The sequence below is a fragment of the Lepisosteus platostomus genome, chromosome 3 (genome assembly GCF_059453375.1).
Source record: "Lepisosteus platostomus isolate fLepPlt1 chromosome 3, fLepPlt1.hap1, whole genome shotgun sequence".
NCBI classification, from domain to species: domain Eukaryota; kingdom Metazoa; phylum Chordata; class Actinopteri; order Semionotiformes; family Lepisosteidae; genus Lepisosteus; species Lepisosteus platostomus.
In genome coordinates, this window is record NC_142613.1 from 48927199 (window position 1) to 48950113 (window position 22915).

General features: G+C 37.8%; 2 protein-coding genes across 2 annotated transcripts; one reads left to right on the plus strand and one right to left on the minus strand.

The window, feature by feature from the left end:
- The first annotated feature begins 410 nt into the window (after nt 1-410).
- tstd3 (thiosulfate sulfurtransferase like domain containing 3) lies at nt 411-11301 on the plus strand. The gene is made up of 4 exons (XM_088625894.1): nt 411-681; nt 980-1156; nt 1550-1709; nt 2594-11301. The coding sequence occupies exons 1-4, from the start codon at nt 531-533 to the stop codon at nt 2658-2660; spliced, it is 555 nt and encodes a 184-aa protein (XP_088482020.1). The 5' UTR covers nt 411-530; the 3' UTR covers nt 2661-11301.
- ccnc (cyclin C) lies at nt 6013-22035 on the minus strand. Its single transcript, XM_088625893.1, has 12 exons — nt 21855-22035; nt 19133-19239; nt 17541-17625; nt 17188-17257; nt 14502-14553; nt 12641-12696; nt 11039-11074; nt 10698-10789; nt 10024-10091; nt 9509-9588; nt 9002-9120; nt 6013-8241 (listed from the first exon to the last, which is right to left on the minus strand). Exons 1-12 carry the CDS (start codon nt 21884-21886, stop codon nt 8187-8189), a joined length of 852 nt encoding a protein of 283 aa, XP_088482019.1. The 5' UTR covers nt 21887-22035; the 3' UTR covers nt 6013-8186.
- Nucleotides 22036-22915: the final 880 nt, after the last annotated feature.

Here is a 22915-nt window from a genome sequence, read left to right on the forward strand (position 1 = left end):
AACAAACAGAACCAAAAAAATGCAGTTCGCAGAACAATTAAGTCTTTGCTGTAAGAAGTTGAAAAATGTATGGATGTATAAAGTTGTATTGCCTTGCGATGGGCTGGCGTCCAGTGCTGTTTAAAATCCCACCTAGCGCCCTGTGCAAAGTTGCAACGTGGTTGATGCGACAACTCTCCCAAGAGCGTTACGCCTGCCTGCTTGCTCATAATGTCTGGAAGGCTTTTTCTATGAAATGGGAATCCCTTATGCAATCGTGTGTTTCCGAAAACAATGAAGAGACGGTTTTAGTGGAAAACGTTTAAGTGTAAGCATTGCTTTATCGAAAGCAGGACCTCCTGGTAGTGTGTACCGCGTCTTTATTTACTGCAACACAGCGACGCCCACACGAGCGCAGCGGCTCGGGCTGCACCAGTGCGCACGCGCCGTGTGCAGGGCAGATGACCCCTTCCCTATCGCAGGATAAGCAGTATTTGTGCGACTGAAGTTTTCAATTTCCCCCCCCCCCCACATTCGAAAATATTTTCTAAATGTCGGCGATTGGGGGTCTGCGGCTAAAGGAAATTATTCCTAGAATTTTATTGTATAGGAATGCTGCAACTCGGGACTTTTCTTGTGCTTGCAGACAATCACTTCTGCTCGCGAAGAATCCGGCGAAGACGTCCTCGACCTATATGATATGTGAGTGTGAAACAGTTTCTGAAAAGCCATGGTTTTGTAATCATTAGTAGTGTTTGGTTGCTTTTTAACATTTCGAAGTCAATCCGCAACTACAGTATTAGCGACTGAAACCAAGTCTCTCTAGTCGTAACTGATTCTACAGTATGCTTGCGAAGACCTGTTTAACTGTGTGTTGCATGACCAAAGTAATCTTCCTGAGTTTCTGTAGATGTTTTAGGTTCCACGCAAATTACATCAAAGCAGAAGTGATCTCGACTTCATTGAGAGCTCTGGGCTGATAACCTAACTTGGTTTCTAGTTTCCCGTCAGAGAGATCCTGTCTTCCGCACTTGTAGTACTGCGACCAACGTAGATGTGTCCTATGAAAAGTTGAAGCAGCTGCTCGCAGCCAGAGACGGGGTTGTGGTTATTGATGTCAGAGAACCGTGGGAACTCAGAGAATATGGGCAGATCCCTGGGTCAGTAAATGTTCCCTGTAAGTAGACGCGGAGTGTTTTTGTTTGCTTTTACCTACGATTGGTTTTGTAATTATTCGTCACTCGCTAGTAATCACATTTCTGTGGACTTGTTAATTTTTAGCAACAAGTAATAGTTTTGTTCCATGCTGAAAAGAAAAGAAAACACAACGTTTCGGCCGTAGAGCCTTCTCTGAGGCTCCACTGCCGAAACGTTGTTTTCTTTCTTACAGTATTATCCAGAAATAGTATGGTCATGTATCTTGTCTGCATGCAATCAATGCAGACTCGTTTTATTATTTTATTTGAGGGAGGTCAAAACATCCTCCCCAGCAGTCTTGCAGTGATGTCATCGTCTCCTTCCCCGAGGTGGAAGATACACAGTAACCACTCTCCTGATTTGTTCTTCACAGTGGGACAGGTTGACCAGGCCCTGAAACTGGACCCTAAAGAGTTCAAGGAGAAATATGGTTCAGCTATGCCATCACAGTCTGAGAACATTATCTTTTCCTGCCTTGCTGGCGTTAGAAGCAAAAAAGCCCTGGACATAGCTGTGTCTTTAGGATATTCCAAGTGAGCGTCTTTTTGTGACTAGGAAATGAAAAGTCCATTCTCATTTGTAGAACAAATAAACAAGCGTATGTCCTCACGAGAATCATTAGATTTGTAAAGTACTTTCACACTTTAGATCAGCTCTTAAAACTGTATATATAACTTATAACTATTTTATGCAACTAATTGTGAATTTAAGTGCTTTGGACAAATTAAGACCTGTCTTTTTGGAAAGGGTGACAGTTTATTATCTCACTTTAAATGATATATATAACAATGTCTATGGCTTATTAAAAAACAAACATCATAACAGATATTTTAAAATCCTAAATACATATCTGCAGTGAGATGACAAAATGACAAATTGCCCAAACTTAATGAATTCCTTTAAAATCATTTCAGAAATATCTGTTTATCATTGCTCCCTGAAGATGCCAGAATGTTTCGAGAAAGTGGTGGAAATTTACGTTTATTTGCTTGAAAATGCTACAAATAATTTATTTTCACTATTGTAAGAATCTAAATGAATTCACGTATAAATGGGTGCTAATGATAACATGTAATTTCTGGTTTCTCAAGCAAAAAACAGTCAATCAAAAAAGCATTACTGTACATTTTGTTCTTTTTTTACCTTAACTGGCAAATACGTCTGGAAATTACGATTCATAGGCTAAAAAAGATTTGCATTGCATGTTACTAGATCTGCACCTTTGAAAATTAATAGGAATTATGGAGTACATTTACCTAGATGAATAACCCTGTATTTTAAGCATTTGAAATGAGACATAGAAATGTTTAAATTCATTACTTCATTCATCAGCGTGCTATCTAACATTCTAAGATGGAAATTGCTAAATCTTTTAAGTTGCTGAAAATAAACATTTTTATTATTTATTTCCTTGCAGTGTGCAGCATTATCCTGGAGGTTGGGAAGAATGGGTGAAGAATGAATTACTGCACAGGAAAAACTAAGGACTTTATCACTGAAAGGAGTTTTACAGTATTGTATATTGGTTTGAAACCACCATCTGAAAAAATCAAATGGAAGAAAAACATTTAATGATTGATTCCATGCAAAATGCCTCCTGTTTACATCCAATTTAAGAAGAAGCATGGTCTGTATTAATGATCTCTATTCCAAAGTTGGTTTTGTGCATGTGCAGTTTGATTTTTCTGAAAGAAAAATGGCTTTATAGTTCAGGTATTACAGTGGGGCTGCGTTCTAGAAATTGTCCTTTAATCATTGGCTGTCCATAGATGATATGGAAGAAAAACCGTCCTCAGATTATCACCCAGTGAAAGGTGACATTGTAAAAGCGTTGAATCAATTGAAGGAGTTAGAAAGATTTCTTGGTATCTTTTAATATGAGCCTTATCTATGTACTGTTTAGGTAATACAAGGTTATAGCATTTCCTTGTTCTGTGTCCCTGTAATCAATGACATTATTTTTTTTACATTTTTGCTTTTATGCTTTACATTTAGTATCTGTATTCACGTGTCCCCATATATATAAAGGTTAATTTAAAATCTGTGATAGTTAACCGTTAAGGAGTATTTTTGTATTCTTGGACTTTTCACATTAGTTAAGTGTGGTCATGTCCTCTTGTTGTTGATATCCAGAACTGCGTGTATGTGCATCTGTCTTTTGCATTGCCATTTTCTGTAGTTACTGCTGAAGATGCCACATTATAAAATGTACATAATTGTACTATTAAGGTAACTTTTTTTCAATTGAGATAAACAAAACAGGTTTATGCAAAAATATTAAGAAAATACCTCAATTTTTTTAATTTAATTTAATCGCATTTGAGATTGCATGAGAAATATCCATTGGTTTATGTATATTAAAAATTATTAATGGAGATTCATGGCTACCACCATTATAGGAATTCCCAGCTTTATACAATTTACAGATTAATCATAAGACAAGTGTATAGCAAGGGCGCGTGGTCATGTCCTGCTGCTGTCTATTAATGGACATTAAATGCTGTATCCATAAGTTTTTATATTAACAGAACAAGATAATTCATATTCTTGTGGATGCATCACTCTTATTAAAAGTGAGAAATTTACCATGTCTTAGAAAGTCAAGAAAGGCAAAATTACTAAATTTCACCCACTAACCAACATTCCTGCTTGTTGAACCGGGTCAGCACACTACAACATTGAGACCAAGTTTGAGGAAAACACACACTAGAGTGCTTCCCGTTTAAAAATGTTTCTCATTAAACAGTCTTAAAAAATATTGTGCATTGATTAGAGATATAGCGGAGTAACAGAAGGCTCAGAAACAGCAATAGTCAAATAAAAGTTTAAATAAGATTGTATCTATTGTGCATATTCTATAGTCATACAGTGACGTGAAAATGGATTTGCCCCCTTCCTGATTTCCTCTATTATTGCATATTTTTGACGCTGAATGTTTGCAGATCTTTAACCAAAATCTATTTTTAGATAAAGGGAACCTGAGTGAACAAATAACATTTTACTTATTTAATTTATTTAATGAACAAAGTTATCCAACGCCAGTTGGCAATGTGAAAAAGTAATTGATTAAATCAATCAAATTAAAGGGATAATTTGAGTCAGCTGATTGAACACAGCCAGGCTTGATTACAGCCAGCCCTGCTCAAGATAAACCTCACTTATTTTGACCCTTACCATCACAGTCAAGTTGCCAGCACAAAGATTCAACAAGCACATTAGGCCATGATCAAAGAATAAATGATAATTATAATGTTGCTTTATTAGCCCTGTACAATTTATTGCATAAGAATTCATTTTTTCGCATACCCCAACTTGCTCTCCATGAGACACAGACAGGGAGAGAGAAGCTTGGGGTCAGAGCGCAGGGTCAGCTATTGTACAGCGGCCTTGAGCAGTTGGGGTTGAGGGCCTTGCTCAGGGGCCCCAACGGAGTAGGATTCCTCTGCCCGCTGTGGGATTTATACCGGCAACCTTCCAGTCACAGGAGCAGATCCTTAGCCACAGAGCCACCGCTCCGCCTGTATTTCTTCAGGAAATTCCTGAAGAGATCAGAAAAAATGCTTATATCTATCAGTGTGGAATGGGTTACAAAGCCATTTCTAAGGCTTTGGGAGTCCACCGAACCACAGAGAGAGACAAACTCCAAAGGGAGAACACTTGGAACAGTAGTGAAACTTCCCAAGAGTGGTTGGCCTGCCAACATTTCTCCAAGGGCACAGTAAAATCATCCAAGAAGTCAGAAAAGATCCTAAAAAAATAAGCAAAGAACTGCAGGCTTCTCTTGCCTCAGCGAAGGTCAGTGTTCATGACTCCACAATCGGAAAGAAACTGGGCAAAAATGGGCTTCATGGGAGAGTAGCAAGGCGGAAACCACTGCTAAACAAGAACATAAATACTCGTCTCTCATTTGCCAAGAAGCACCCAGATGAGCCCCAAGCCTTTTGGAAGAATGTTCTATGGACAGATGAGTCAAAAGTGGAACTTTTTGGACGTCCCATTATGTCCGGCGTAAAGCAAACCGCATTTCACAGTTAGAACATCATACCAGCAAACATAGTGGTGGTAGTGTGATGGCGCTGGGATGCTTTGCTGCCTCAGAACCTGGACGACTTGCCGTAATTGAAGGAACCATAAATTCTGCTCCCCATCACAAATTCTTAAGGAGAATGTCTGGTAATCAGTCTGTCAGCTGAAGCTGAAGCATAGTTGGTTCATGTAGCCAGACAATGATCCAAAACATAAAAGCAAGTCCACATCAGAATGGCTGAAAAGAAGCAAAAGGAAAGTTTTGGAGTGGCCTAGTCAAAGTCCAGACCTAAGCCCAATAGAGGTGCTGTGGCAGGACCTGACACAAGCTCAAAAACCTACCAATGTTTCTGGATTAAAGCAGTTCCGCGAAGAAAAGTGGGCTAAAATTCCTCCACAGCAATGTGAAAGACTGATGTTGAATTATACCAAAGCGTTTAGTTGCAACCAGTTATTACGTTTAATTACTTTTTCACATGGGGGATATGGGTGTTGGATAACTTTGTTTATTAAATACAAGAAATAATAAAAAAAGTGTTATTTGTTCACTCAGGTTCCCTTTATCTAATATTAGATTTTGTCTAAAGATCTGAAAACATCCAGTGTGACAAATATGCAATAATAGAGGAAATCAGGAAGGGTGCAAATACTTATTCATGGCACTGTAGTTATAGGCGTCAGTTTTAGTAATCAGGATGTTTACAACTATACATAAAACTTAATTTCACTGGAAACTGCAAAGCCTGTGATATTTTAATTATACAGTGCTTGAGTTGCACTTAGGATTTTTGGTAAGACAGTAACAACAAATTTCAAGTAATACTTTATTTGTGATTTTAAAAAGTGGTACTTGAACATGAGTGGATTAAAAAAATGATTAAAGCAACATATGTCACCTAAAGGCTTTTCAGATGGATCTAAAACTAATGCATACAATAAAGAAAGGGCTACTTGAACAGAAGCAAGCATGAAATTTACTAATAAAATGAGTTAACTTAAAAATAGTGTAAAACACTTTCAGGGATCAATCCCTTATTCCCATATTCTTTTTGTTTGTATATGACAAAGAAAATATACTGTAATAATATCCAAATTCAGCTACTATATTAAACACTACTTTGAACAGCTGAATCCATCATAATTACATTTCATTTTTAGACATTTTCACAGTCTGCATTTGTCAAGTTTTATCATTTTGAAACCAGCAGCTTTCGTTAAGGCATTCAAGCATTTGTGTCTTCAACCAGTGTTTCAGCAGGTGATAGATGGAAAATAAAAAGTTTCCGTTAGAAAAGGGTCCACACGTGTATAATACAGTCCAATAAACTGTATTATGTACCCATTAAGAGACACTGAACTCACATTTTTGCCAACACTTTCAAAACATTACTGTAGTCCCTTAAGGCAAATACACATTGCTAAACAGTTAAGACTTTCTTAGCTTACAAGTGAATATGAAAAAACTATTGCCACTTTTGAACTTCAGCGATTCATACAAAAGCCACTATGTGATCACTCAGGAATTTCCAGAATTGACACTTGCTGTTTTTCCAGGTACTTGTTAATGGTAGCCATCTTTTCTGTGCTGAAATTATTGTCCCAATTACACTGCTCCAAAAGAGATATGGGTCTGCCAAACAAATGCTGTGCCGATTACCAACCAGCTATACAGCTATTCAAAAAATGATTAACAGGTACAATGCATTCAATTTTAGTTTTGAAGATAACTGAACAACTCATCCATATTCATGATCTTAATGTGTTCTGTGCTTACATTACATTTCTGAAGTGAAAAGCCAAGTAACAAAAAGTAATAGCAATAATAAAATACCAGAACATTTCAAGAATTTCAAAAGTTCTGAAAGCACATGATCATTTTTCATTTTCAGTTTATGAGTGGGATTTCTTCAATTATGTTTAATAGACGGATGCTAACTACATGTATAGTATCCTTTTATTAATGAGTAGTAGCTCCTCGCACTTAACATTTGCTCCTACATGTAATCGCCTTGAAGGGTGTGAGCCCGAAATTAACAAGTGAAGATAAACATATGTACAAATGAAGTACCAAGTAGGACCAAATAAAAACCTGGCTTTTGGTGGTAAATGATGAGTTTGGCTGAACAATCACAATGTGCAGTTCCGTCTCACAGCTCTGAGAACTAAAAAAAATGGGCATGATAAAAAGTAAAAATATTACCTTAAATTAGCCTTATATAATTTTTTACATTTAAGCATTTTCAAAAAGATCTCAACTTGCACTCAAAGATATCCATTACAGAAATAACCATAATGCCCCCTAAAATCAGACATAGAATTGTAAGGTCATTTAGCACACCAACACACTTACATTTGTAAACTTAAGCTCTCTTTTATGGACTCTAATAGAACAGAAATCTATTGCTGAAGGTACTGCTAAAATATGGTGTGCAAAAAAAGGAACAACCACCAACCACTTGCCACTTAAACATTTATATTTATATGATCAATCAACTTTCCACAATCACACCTCCACTTTCAAGGAATCCACTACTTTAACCCTGTGAACACTCTGGGACTCTTCAAGGAAGTCAGGATCGGCATATAGCAAGTTTATAGCTTTTTTATGAGCTTTGTCTGATTTCATACCGATTGTACCCAGCAGTTTAGTTTTGGTTCATAAGGTACATCAGTTCTTTCTGTTTCAAGCATAACAGCCATAAAGGCCACACACATTAATAGAGTGCCTTAAAGTGGTGGGCTATCAAGATGTATTCCAGCAGCCTACCATTAATTCAAAAGTCTACACATAATTCAGGATAAAAATTGAAATACACATCTTGTCCAGTGGACAAATTGGAGATGGTACCATAAATCCAAGAATGACCAGCCCATACAACGGACCACCATTCATTCTTGAATAATAAAAGTGTGTATTGCTCCCAGGTTAAAGCAGATTCTGATGCACTGTATTCCATTGCTGCATTTCCTGTTCCATGTGTAACCTAAGATTGATTGTAGGTAGAGTTCTGATTTCCATTGGAACTCTGGTCACTTTCGCTGTGTGGAAAAAAAGAAAGGTAGAAGCTTTAAATAAAGTGAGCAGCATAACTGTTCAAATAAAAATCTGTAAAGCCCTAAACATCTCTACAATTCACAAACAAATAATCCTCAGGTGGTTTGTGTTCACCTGGTAAATATATATAATTTAAGGAATTCATGTAAAATGTCAAAGATAACTTATACAGGATGTGGACTGCTCCTTACACAGAAAGACAGTTTTAATAGTACATTTTCATCTATTAAGTCATGAACTATTACATTAAAAAACTTTAACACAGTGAAACCATAATTCCACTAAGCACTGGATGAAACTTCTTACGAAAATGAAAATTACCAGTCTGCACAAAGAAAGCTAACTTGCATCACTAAGACCACAGTATTAGAGATTTTAAATGATCAGAGTGTTGTAGTTTAGCAAATTTCTTACTTTCAAATTAACATATCTGAATATCAAAATGAGTTACAAGCATTCTGAAATTCCTGAGACCAAATATCAAGGTTAAATATCACTCATGCTTAATTAAATTTAAAATGCAATTGACCCTACTTTGCCAAAATGACACCAAACTCTAAAGAGATTGGTTTTTAGTTTCAAAATTGGATAAAATAGCACTATGCAATAATACCTGTGCTTTCTAATTTAATATCCAGTTATTTATTTTGTTGTGTTCAGTAATCTTCTAAAGTAATTCTGATAATCATTTCAAGAATTATCCAAGCAATATGTATACATTATATGGATCAATAAAATGTGTACCTGTTAGGAGGAGGCTTTGGTTTAGGCATCTTGTTGAGAACTGCAGCCATTTCCTTTCTGTCATCAAAGTTTTTCCACTGGTCATACAACTTCAGAATGACTCTAATGATTTCCAGGATCTATCCAAAGAGTCATTTTAGATAGCTTTAAAACCTGATAACATGTACAACTCAACAAAACCCAATGGATTCATGCAAAATGTAAATTGGTGTGCATTATTATACACTATTCACTATTTTGTAAGCTGTAAACTCTAATGACTACAAAGAGAACAGAAAGTTGGAAGCATCAATTTGATAACCAAAAGCCAATCAATAATCACTACACAAAACGTCTATCCCCGTCTCTATGTAAGTGCAGTTTTCAGGATGTATGGAAATTAATGTTTCTATATAGCCTGCCATTGATTTATTAAATACAAAATCAAAGCAAATATGTACAAAATATTATTTGGCTTATTAAAATATTACAAATCATAAACGCATACACGAAAAACTGCACTATTACCTTTTCCATGTCAACCGAAAGCTCCGCAAACCACTGTCTTGCATCCTTTTGCTGCACAACACAAGCAACATGTAGGCAAGCTGGAAGGTAAAACATTTCATAAACATCTCTAGCATATGTGCTGGATTGCTTTTCTTTCTGCAATCACAGTTTGAATCCTGCAAAGTTATTCAAACTACATTGCCACAGTTTCATGAGGTGGATTTGTATATTATGCGTTATTCTTTGTCTTACACAAACCTACAAGATTACCACAACATTAATATTGTTAACTGTCCATTTAAACAAAATCATGTTGTGTCTTTCTGAGCCACTACAGATCTTAAAGTACTTCACAATGAAACTCAAAGGGAACTAATAATTTATATACTGAACAGCAATCATTGATGGAATGAAGCTGGAATGGCATAAAACACTACACTGAGTCTATGGGAACAGCTCAAAGGGCTTTAGTAACAGTTCTAACTACCGCATGATCATATTTTGGTGAACAGAAAAAGAAATCCAAGTCTTACCTAAGGCAATCATAAATGGGGGATACAAAAGACAGAGATCCGTTCTGTAAGTGTCATTCACAATCCTCCTGTATAGGAAAACATCATTGACATAAAATAAAGTAACAATACAAACCTCATTCTAATTAAAATGCACCAGCCACTAATTTATTCCACACACTGTTACAAAGTTCACTATGTTAACTTATGTACAAAGTGAAAAAATGTCTTGACACACAAAAAAAAATCTGCTTAGTTGCAAACCAGGAAATGAAAAAATCTGACTTCCTCCACTGTTCATGCTAATTGGTGTTCAGTGAAAACAATAGGGGTGTTACCCCGGCATCCTGGCCAAATTTCCCATTGGCCCTTACCAATCAAAGCCTCCTAATAATTCCCATCTATGAATTGGCTTCATCACTCTGCTCTCCTCCCCACTGAGAGCTGGTGTGTGGCGAGAGCACTGGACCACTATGGCTGCCGGTGCATCATTCAGGTGGGGCTGCACATTGGTGGTGGTGGTGGTGGAGGGGAGTCCCCATTACCTGTAAAGTGCTTTGAGTGAAGTGTCCAGAAAAGTGCTATATAAGTGTAAGCAATTATTATTAATTATAAGTTTTAAGAGTATGAGATTCTAACCCTAGTCTACTCATAAATCTTAACTATGACTTAATCTGTTTTATCAAACTATGTACCATGCTAAAGGCAGCAACATGTCCTCTTGCCCCATGTCCTGCACATACTGAAGCAGCGGTCTATAGGGATGGTACACTATTAAACAGCAATCCTGGAAAATATGAAAGTAATGTCAGCCTTTCTTGCACAAAACCAAAGAAATCAAATGTGTACATTACACCTCCCACTTCCTCCTAGGAATCATCAGCTATATTACCTGTGGCAATTTTTTGTCATATATCTCCTGAGGTATACAATTACAAAATTATAAACTTTTAGAAACTTGTTTGTGGCTCATTACTCAGTATTCTAATACGACTAAAACCTCCCATTAAAAACTTATATCTAAGATTGAACTCACCATTAGTTCTAATAGATAGAATTCACATTCCAATATCTGTAAAAAAGGTCAAATATAAATATGTAAACATTTGTATCTGTTTTAGGTCAAATATAAATATGTAAACATTTGCTGACAGAAAATGCATTAATTAGATGTACATCTTTTAAGAATACATTTCACAAATATTGTATTTAACCATTATATTGTACACTTATTTTAGATTAAATAATATTGTCATAAGAAATATGAAAATTAAATTGCTACGATTACAATTCTAGAAACAGAGTCCTTCATTACTGCTTTTTCCATGTATACCGTATATGGACTGTTTTATCAAATTACAAAACATAAAGGTACCTTGGACCAGATTAAAGCTAACAAAATTACGATAAAGATAATGGATCCCATTTGTTCTTGTAGACTGAGTTGTCACATTTCCTCAAGCTTATAAAGTATTATGATTAGGACATTAAGTCAATAATAAGTAACATCACCAAATTACAAGAAAACCTTTATGAAACAAGCCAATAGTTTATGCTTTTTAGAATCCACTTTCATCAAAAGCAAGCTATTAATGCTTACATTAATAAAGTCCTTAAGTGAACAAACTTAACATATACAAAACAAATATGCAGAGCTTGCAAACGTGAACTGCCATTGAGTATCCAAATAATGTGCAACAGTGCTGAAGCTTTCCCAGTCACTTGTAAATGAGCCTGTTGGAATGTAGCGACTCTATTAGATGCTATTCATGGAACAGCATTTTGAAGCCTAGCAATTAATTTACTTCCAAGTAACACTGAAAAGGCAAATAATCTAGTTTGGTCCCTGAAAACAAAACAAAGATGTCAAAACGTTTTCTGAACTTTGGGATGAGTTAGTTTTATACACCCGTTTCCTACTTTTGAATTTTGGATAGAAGTCTAGTGATGATTATCACTAGGATGTCATTAGATGACTTTGATCTAAAGAGGAGTAATAATCAATCAGGAGATACAAACAGCAGCTGCCACAGCAATCTTAAAAAGGATGAGCATTTGTGTACTGTAAATGTAAAAGCACATGGAGAGGCTAAGTCTTCAAAATACTATATTTTATACAGAACAAATAATAAAGTATTATAGTGAGTTAACTAGGGAGTGTCTCAAAGTGCCTGTGCACTTATCTCCAGATTCAGACACAGGACAATTAATATTTATGAAACCAATGAACAACAAAGTTATTTCATAAGGTTCGGCTGAATCCTGCTGACTACTGATTTTTCAAGGTACAAGCTTCTCAATTTTGTCAACATGCTCAAGCCGTCCTTTTTCTAAAATCAAGGATCAATGAAAAATCCAGGGAGGCTGGACTGGGAATTTAGTAGTGCTGAAAACTCTAATTTAACACTTTGGTATCTCTGTATCAAGGTAACAGAGCAGCAACACAAAGCTAAAAACATTCTTCAAGCCAAATGTAAAAGGGGAAAGGTTTTGATGTTAAAAACGCAATACGTTTTTACTTTGTATTACCCTAGATTACAACAATCCCAATTAGTTAAGTATGTTTAAATAAATGTAATGGCTTAATGTTTTTTTTTACTTTCTTCCTCATTGCATACTTTCATTGTTTGATACTCACATGATTCATTCTGTAAGGAAACTCCTTTGGGAAAGCATATGAAAACCTAGTTTTCACTGCAATTAAAAAAAGAAACATGATTTTAAACTCATTTTTTAGTTTCCTACAGCACTCATCTTAAAACACCAGGTCAGTAAACCAGCAAAGCTACTGTAAGGAAATATCCTTAAGATTTCCAGCTTATTTAATAACACATGCAACTTGGCGTCAACATCATGACAAGCAAAACTTCACTATCTAGACTGTTTGTTAGCTTAAGAAATTACTTCACTTCTATTCACATTCGATTCCTTTAATCTTCATTTCTTCCTTGACCTGAGACATCACTGCATCTCAGCAATGTTGAAAAATTAAAGATATAGGAGCATGTTGAGAGCTTCACCTGGAGAACAGAAGAACAGACATAGTTCTTGTTGATACCTCCTAGATTCACAGGCCCCCTGGGCAGGCAAAGGGGTTGTCACATTGATTATGGAAATATCTCAGATGTTTTTTGTGATTTAATACATGGAAGCAGATTCTGTTCTGTTCAGGCTCAGATAATATTAAGCTGGCGAGAGCTGAAGTTACAGTGAAATCAAGCCGAGATGCTGATTTGCAGTTACATGTGACCTCGGTGCTTCTTTTCTTCAAGCATCCTCCTCCGGCCCGGGTTTGATGGCTGAAGTGTAATGTTAACCGCCGGAATCAGCCTGTTGTGGCCTCCGTGGCGCTTCAGCGCTCTCGCCGGGCGTGAACCTGACTCCAGGGATCAGCCCAGGTCCATCCTCTGTGGTAGATCAGCATGACAACCGTCTGGAGCGAACTGGGCAGAAGAATTCAAGGGCATTATCGAGCAGGCACCTCCGTTCGTTGTAGTTTCTTGTCCTGGCCCGAGAGACTCAGTGGTGCAGGCGCCTCCACAGCTCTCCACCCAGCAGAGAATGCTTATCCAAGTCATTGTATCTTGTGTTGTTCCTTCTCCTCCATTTGCAACCCCACCCCCCCCACGCAGCTTCCTTCCACTTCAACCAGAGCCAGATTTTAATCCTTTCCACGACTAATCCAATGTATCCAAAGCATCTGGTCACACACTGCCGAGAATCTCTCATTCCCCTTCCAGGGGACAAACTGCCCACCTTCACTGTTCTGCTTCCACTGCTACATTGGCAGACTGGAGCTTCTTCCTCTCGTATGCCTCTTGTCCAGCATCCTCATTATTAACAGTCATAAAGTTACTCAGAGAGCAAGGTGTGTTGAGCTTGACCACATGACAGGTCATAGGCTTGTAGCGACGATCTTCGATGAAAATGTAAGGCACTGACATCTGCCTGCATCGTTTTAAGCAACTCAATTTTCCCCAATGTAAATCCCCTCTACCTATAATAGCTTGCCAGTAGCTTGCTCTCCAGGCCCAATTATGTTTCCCTTTTTCACTCTGATGTTGTCGATACCGGGGAAACACTGACAACCTAATTACACCACTAGCAGTGCTGCAGCCAAGCGCCAAAGGCACCAAAAAACCTGATCATAACGCCAAGTCTTAATTTTTAGTTCTTGGGGGAAAATGAAACCATATTCAGTCTTTCTTTTCCCCATAATGTTTTAAAACACGGTGATGCTGTTCCTTGGTTCTGATGTCATAGTTATGCAATTAAATGTTTAAACCAATCCATACATTTTCTATAGATAATAGTTGATAAACCTGTTTTACTTTAATTCAAGAAATGTTTTATAAGCTCAATTGAAGAGAATAGAATATCATTAAAAACAAGTCCCCTTTTCACCATATTTTAACCAAGTAAATTCATTAACACATTTCTAAGCAACAATTTTTTTCGTCTTTAAACTAAAACCGTGTTTACATTAAAGGAACACTTACATACAGATGTAGCAGCTGAGATCAATCTGGTATTTGAAACAACACCAAATTCCTAGAAGATACAAGCAAAAATAATAAGATGACATCCTGCACACCAAGTCCAAAACAAAAAAAATCCAAAAGGACAGGTAGTTTTTTTTCCTAAAAAATATTACAGAAAGTAGTAATAATTAACTTTATTATACTGAAATGAACATAAATGCAACAACACTTAATCTTCAGGTCACTTTTGTTAGCAATCTTAAACAAAAACAAACCCTTAGTGAACGACCTGATGTGTTAAAATAGATCTCGTCAGCTTTGTTTCTGAATTGGTGACAGCTGTGCAACAACTTCCAAAGTGCCCAAATTTCGGGGCCTCCCCAAATTTACCAGGCTCAGCTGGTAAAGGCGATAGCAGAGATGGTCTCGCCTCTCCTCCGATCAGCACTGAAGCACTGGTAAGGGATTGAGCTGTCTGGGATATGTTAAAGGACCAGTGGCTCGAAGGTGGGCAGTTCAGAGAGGTCTGCCTCCACTTCCTCAATTCACCTGCCTGTGGGTGGTCTCTGCAGGCGGTGGGGGTAGGAGCTAACCGCATACCCAAAGCAGGTGGGTATAAGAAAAAATACCTGGCGGTTCTAGATGAAAGATGCACAAATTTCTTGGAGCCAGGATGTCACAATACATGTGCCTTGTGCACATCCCAGTCCAATAAAAACACTGCGTTCGATGTTCAACTGGGAGAGGCCATGAATGACCAACACAAGGAGAACCCAGACAGTGAGTTCTGGATCACAACAGCAGTTGATTACATGTCGTGTTACCATGCACCTACCAGCTGCTGCTTGTCTGTTAGTGTCAGAATGACCGGCAATGCTACTAATCATCCTCATCCTGGTATACCATGTCACAACAGCACAAAAGGGACCTCAGCATCTGCCTTCAACATCCTCACAGCCAGTTTCAATCAGCCACAGCTACATCAGATACACTCACTGGGACTCGCACAGGTGGATGACGTCTGGCACACTAAGGTTTGCAATTCTATAGTCCATATCACATCTGAATCGTTTCTCCTCAGGATCACTTCTATACTATACTTTGCACAGTAGTAACAGGAAGTAAATGGAGGTGTTCTTTGTCACAGAAAGCAGATGAAGTCGTTTTTGCTCATGAACTCAGATTTGGTGAGTTTTGCTGATGGCCGATTCCTTATCTATCAAATCAGCCCCAGGAACAGTAATTTACAGAGAACCATGTTAATAAGATCTGTGTAGAGGACAAGGGGTTACAGTGTGGGTGCAATTGATGCTCAGTTCCAATCAGATCTTGTTGTAAAAGAATAGTCTTCTTGTCATCAGTCCTCCTTCCACCGTTATTGCTAAATGGCAGACATTCATCTCATTTTGCAACATGACATTGAAGTGTTGGGATAGCCTTCACAATCACCTGGTACCAATACCTGCAGGATGTTTTTTTTCACAGCATATTTTCTTCTCACAATGTCATACTCAATTTTGCTGCAAAACGTACAGAACCACTGGCCACCTCTTCCACAAGCACTTGTGAAGTACAAGTAATGATAGATCCTGCGTAGAATTTAGGCTTGTGTCCACACCAGTGTCAACTGTGGCCGTGATGTCCCTCTTTGTGTCTTGACAGACTAACCCAAGGAATTTATTTTCATTATTAGCCTTTTGAATTATTCCTTATTATTTACTCAGCACTTATCACCTCACAGGATCTCAAACCATATATCACACATAAGAACGGCGCCATCTTCATCCTCGCTGACATGTAGCACTTACTAAGCGCCAGCAGGCTCACTACACAGCAGATCAGGCAAAGAACTGTGAAATCCCTTCTCCAACTTGACAAACGAGGAGAGGTTAAGTAGGCCAGATTGTACAACCCCAGAGTGGAATTTAGCCAAGACACAGGAATTATACAAAAGTGTCATGGGATGTTTACTGACCAAGTCAACAAGACCTCAGTATAACATCTTCTCTAAAGGATGGCTCATTCACCATACTCGGACAAACTGATTTCCAGAGCTGCTGTCCTCTTTATCATTTCTGTATACACTGGTGTTAACTCAGTAATATGATAAGAAAACATCAAACCTTCATCTGCTAGGTATATAAATAGGTATATAAATATACTACATAAACCACTGTGGTAATTTTTCATTCTAAATAGCTTCAATTACATTTACAGATGTCCCCTGAAGTGCAACAAATTGTAAACAATGTGAAAAAAGTAAAACATGTCAAAATACACAAATGTTACAGATTTCCTTTTCATGAAACATTCATTTTTATATTAATGCACACCATGCACAGCACTGTAAGCAAATTATTTCTACAGACCATTTATAACAAATCCCATTTATAACAAATAAAAAGCACACAATAACTCAAACAACCATGACATGCCTTAACTTTGGATTAGTAGGCTGTACCTTTTGTACAGCACACATCACCATACATGAGACATTTAAATCCCTTTTAAAAAGGTGTATACATTAAAGTATATTTGACTATCTACCAGATACCTCTTTTTAGTGTAGATTTTAGATTGAGCTTTTCAGGGCAGAGTGAATTAACGGCAATGGATTTACTAAAACCTATCAATTGGACATTAAAAGGGATGTGCAACAAAATGTATAAAGATTTCAGCAAAAATGATTAAAAAATCATATTACCTCTACTTTGGATGCCAAGAACACACAGGTTGGAGCCATAAGAACAGGATCTATACTTTTGAGTGAGTATCTGTAAAAAAAAAAGTGAAATTGTGATTCTGAGATTAAAAAAAATAGTTTATTGTACTACATGAAACTGTTTTAAGAACAAAACTGATCTCAACGCACAACAATCTCAGCCTTCTAATGCAGACATGTATACTGCAAATTGTGTTTTTATAGGGAGTACTTTAAGACTGTGTAGTCTTCTTCAGGTGTGAGCGATTACTTCTACAGGTGAAAGAAGACATTATGGATTCCAAAACTATTCTTTATTTGTTCAAGTCACTGTTTTGGAGAAAGAGTTTCCTTACCTTGCATAAAATCGTTTGAAGTAAACGGTGGCTGTGGCTATAACCTGCTGTCTGAGCTTCAGATGCTCTCCCAAGGCTTGTATCACTGCAGCAGAACAACCAGAGAACTGAATGACATAACGTCTAAGGTGTCTCTCTGCTATTTTAAATAAGTTCCAATTTGGATGAAGGAAGCTCTCTAGGGTTATGAAACTTTTTAGGGACACCCCATCTTTCCTTCTGCTATCAGTGTTTCCTGGGGGTAACAATAAGCTGTAGCCCATCCCCTAGACATAAGGTGCCAGGCGAGGACTGAGCATACTAATGCTCTCCCTCCCCATGGATGGCAATAATCATTTTGAGATACAATGATATAATCGTAATCAAATATGTAAAGCTGCGAGTTTAAAATGTTCTTGACCTTAAACACGGCTGTAACACTGAAACACAGCCCTGCTTTTCAAACCAATTTTTGCCAGTGTTAAAATACATTTTAGAGTTCTGCAATGCTGTCCACACTGTCTGCACCTTAAACGGTATAAAATTAAGCAGAAACCAAAAATCGGCAATAAACGACCCAAAAATGTTTATATTAAAGGACACCAAGTACAACAGCATTTTACATGACAAGATTCAAAACGTACGTTTAAATTAAATGTTAGATGGGCCGTGATTATAGTGAATGAAGTAGGAATCTCTGTCTTAGTTGCATTTCCACAAACTGTCTCGATGTTATATCAGCTATTTCAAACAATTATTTCAGCGTTAATGCTGTGCAAATACTATTTCTGATTTCACAGGGTATTACTTACACCAGTGGTTCTCAACCTTTTTGGCCAAGGTATCCCCTGGAGGGTCGACCAGGTCTTCAGGTACCCCTCAAGATTATCGTAGGCAGAGAACGCTAAGAAAGGGGTGGCTTTCTGGGATTTTTGCACATGTGCATTATAGTGTAATCGCTACTCTTCAAATTTTAAACCAAAAAATGTATTAAGTCTCCAAATTAAAAAATAAAAAATACTTACTCCGTGAATCTAATGAGAGACCTGCTGCGACAGATTTTTAGCGATTCTGTGAAATTACGTGTCAAAGCTGACAATTGATAACAAATGTCTGCTGAAGCGTCAAGTTTCTCTCTTTTTTTGATTTTGTATCACAATATTTGGCAAACCCACATTCACATAAATATGTTGTCACAAATGGTAAAAGTTTACAAACCGCTTTGCCTGCTATATTAGGGAAAGAGTCTAACAAAATAGCCCAGAACGAAGACCAGCCCCCCTTTCTCCTCACAACAACAGAAATAGGAATATCGTAAATATGCATACATCATTTAGAACCTGAATGATTTCAGAACCAGCTGATAAATCTTTTACTAAAAACTAACCACAAAAACATCCGCCATTTTGGATGCGACACCGAGGTACCCCCGGTACATCTCGAGGTACCCCAAGGAGTACTCGTACCCCTGGTTGAGAACCACTGACTTCGACTACTAAGTTTGAAGCTGTGTGTGGATAAGGCTGAAGCACAAATAGAAAAAGATTAAAGCAGAAAGAAAAACAGCAATATCATGTCCCTTTCACAGCTATCAACTTATTGACAGAATGTACCATTCGCAAAAAAGATCTGCAGTTTCCAATACTCTTCTTCTGTCAGAAACTTCAAGTCCTTCTGGCGTTCCTTCATCAAATCCTGTTTGTCAAGGATCCACTGCAAACTAATGACAAAAAAGTGGCAATCAAAAGGGGTAACATAAGTATATTAACAGTCTCACTAATAAAAAAGACAAGACGCAGCTTATATAGCCAGCTTTTTTTCCTTTAAAGGGTTTGATATTTTTCAAATTCTTCCTCAACTGCTTGATTATTTACCAATTTGGAAATAAACCACCAATGACAATCCATTTACAGGATTAGAACATGTATCAGAACGTCTACAGCAGAAACAAACACAGGAGAATTTGACACCATGGGCCTGTGCTTCATTCAGGGCCTGACAATGATTGAGAACCTATGACTTCAACTATCTGAGGATCTGGACATTTGAATAAAGCTTTACACAGTCAAGTACTGTTATTGGGTAACTGGTCATAACACTGGAATTTTTCAACTAAAGTATTCAACTCATTTCATAATAGGTATTTAAAAATTCTTCATTAAAAATGTGGTACTGGATAAGCTTTCAATGTAATACTTACGGGAAAATTAAATAGATTATCTGTTTAGGGACTGGAATGTTCCATTTGTTCCTCATGGAACACTTTAACAAGGTCGTCTGAGACATACTATTGGCATCATCACCAAAAACCTTATCCCTGCTTTTTAAACAATTCTATAAACCATGCCCTCTATGCTAAACTAATAAGCACTGTGTGATATACAGAGAAAGAAACACTTTGCAATTTAACAATGGGATAGGTAAGAGCATAAATACTTTTGTGCTTTACATAAACCCTCAGCAAACTGTTTTGCATTTATGCCATGTTAAATCCAACCACATATCTTCTGGCAAGCAAGGGGCACAAAGAGATACAACCTGGATGGTACACCACAGGACACACACACTCACGCTAGGGCCAACTACCCTGCCAGGATGTCTTTGGACTGTGGGAGAAAACCTATGTGAACACAGGGAGAACATACAGCCAGCAGCCATATCGCCCTGCAACTCACAACTGGCAGCCCACTGAAGCGAATGTAACGGCTCCTGGGGTTTCCGCCCTTGCCGCACCTGCCCTGCCCGTTCGTCCCTCACTGCCTGGGCGCGAACCCGGGTCTCCGGAGCCACGCAACAGGGAACCTGCCGGCTGAGCTAAAGGAGAACTCCCTCAGCCCGGGAGGCTGAGATCCCTGTTACACGCAGGGTTACACTAAGCAGGTGTGAGCCTGGTCAGTACCTGGATGGGAGACTCCTGGGAAAGACTAAGGTTGCTGCTGGAATTGGTGTTAGTGGGTCCTAATGCCCCAGTATAGTGACGGGGACACTATACTCTAAAAAAGGCGCCATCCTTCAGATAAGACGTAAAAACCGAGGTACTGACTCTCTGTGGTCATTAAAAATCCCAGGGCGTTTCTCGAAAAGAGTAGGGGTGTAACCCCCATGTCCTGTCCAAATTTCCCATTGGCTCTTACCAGTCATGGCCTCCTAATAATCCCCATCTATGAATTGGCTTCATTACTCTGCTCTCCTCCCCACTGATAGCTGATGTGTGGTGAGCGTTCTGGCGCACTATGGCTGCCGTCGCATCATCCAGGTGGATGCTGCACATTGGTGGTGGTGGAGGGGAGTCCCCATTATCTATAAAGCGCTTTGAGTGGAGTGTCCAGATATGGAGTGTCCGCTATGTAAGTGTTAGCAATTAATTATTACACAAACTTCACGCAGATAGGAGCCCAGAAACTGGACCCAGGGCTCTTCAGTGCTGCAAGGCAGCATTGCTAACCACTGTGCCACCATGCTGCACGCCATTTTAAATCAAAACCACTCATAGAAAAAGGAACCCTGATGCTGCAGTAGGCTCTATCCAAGGCGAGGGACGGGAGGTAGTTAATGTAGCAAGCAGTGTGCAAAGGGGAAAAATAAATGCTGAAACAACACACACATACTGTACAATTAGCTGGTTGCCAGATACACCTTGTGGAAGGACAAATAAAAAATACACGCTTGGATTGCGTGCTCTGCAACACTAAAACCCCGAGAAACTGACTAGGTATGTAAAAGGTAGCTATCTGAGGCGACACAAATCGTTTTAGGCCTCTGCATTATTCGTAAAATGTAATCTCTTAATGACGTCACATCTGTTGTGTCTTGTGCTGTCGGCTTTCTAAACAATGACATTTTTCACTTAGGAATGAAGACAATACATGTAACAGTTGCAAAACACATATAAGAACATGCCAGAAAACCACACGCATGTTTAAGAAAATAGGATATTACAGATACTACTGGTGACCAAGGGATAAGAGAAAAATCATTAAAACTACTTTGAATTTAGAAAAACATAGTACAACACTGAAGCCATAAAATTAATATTTTTATATCGAATTAGTGCCTGATGAAGGTTAATAATTACTAAGTTATTTCGAAATTCATTAGTACAGACACTTTATTCGGACAAGATAGGATACATAGTTAGACTGGAAACGCGAGTGTTAAATCTCGATATTAAACAAGTGTTAAGTGCATGAAATCGCCCTGAATTTAACACATGTTTTGTCTAAAAACAGTTTCAGAAAAAAAAAATTAATTAAACTGAAGGTCTTTTAGGCCCCAAGGAAAGAAAGATTTAACAGACCGCCGTAGTTTAATATTGTTTAATCAAAAATGACTTACTAATGTGAGCTCTGCCAGAAGTTTCCTGCCATCACTTAAAAAACGAGGTAGAAATTTTGACTATTTTCCTTTTCTCTTTTCAGGAAACCTGGATATAACCTAAAAAAATAACGAAGTAATTATTCCGGCGTTTGGTTTCCTAACGTGCAACAACACAATCACTCCGACTTCGTGTGCACTATGTAAAACCTTCCTACTCTAAAACCCATTGTGCTGTGCTTAATAGGTCCGGTGTGATAAGCTCCTTTGCATTCCTCGACTATTAGACGTATGAAAACGTATGTATTGCATGTATAATTATCCAAATGATATGTTTTCCAAATCTGGACAAGATTTTAAATATATTTTATCTAGATATAACTTTTATCCAAAACGGCTTACTTTAAATCTATTTTTACAAGCCATGCATTTTAATGAAACAATTTCAGTAAAGTACCATGCTCAAGAGCACACCTACAGTGCCCACAAAATTCCGGTTTAATTTTAATTCTGTTTGCATCAATTTATTTTCTCTTTTTCTCACTGTCACTCACTACTTGAATATTAGGGACAATACATCTCTGTGAGCTTGCAAACCTGCAGTCCTGTTTCCACCTTCGATAATACAATACATTATACGAGAATATTATTATTAATTTAAACATATTTAAACATATATTGATAGCATTCTGTTTTATAAAGCTATATCTTATCACCTACATACCTTGTGTGGGGTGTTGTGAGGTGAATTATTCAATGATAATTACATATGACGGATTACATATCACTCTTCCATCTGATTTCAGTAACTAATTCATCCTTCATTCAGAAAATGAATGGTTAATGGTGAGCTGGAGTCCAAACCACCAAAAACAGAGTACAATATGGGGCTACACCATGGACAAGGTGTCAGTCCATCGTTGTGTATAGTTATGTACAATCTCACCTCATGCCCGTTAACCTGAATATGTCTCTGGACTGTTAGAGGAGATCAGAACACCTGGTGAAACCCATGAGAATTTAGGGAGAAACCCTCCTCATAAAAAGGTGCCCTGGTTCAGAATCAAATATAGCAGCCAGCA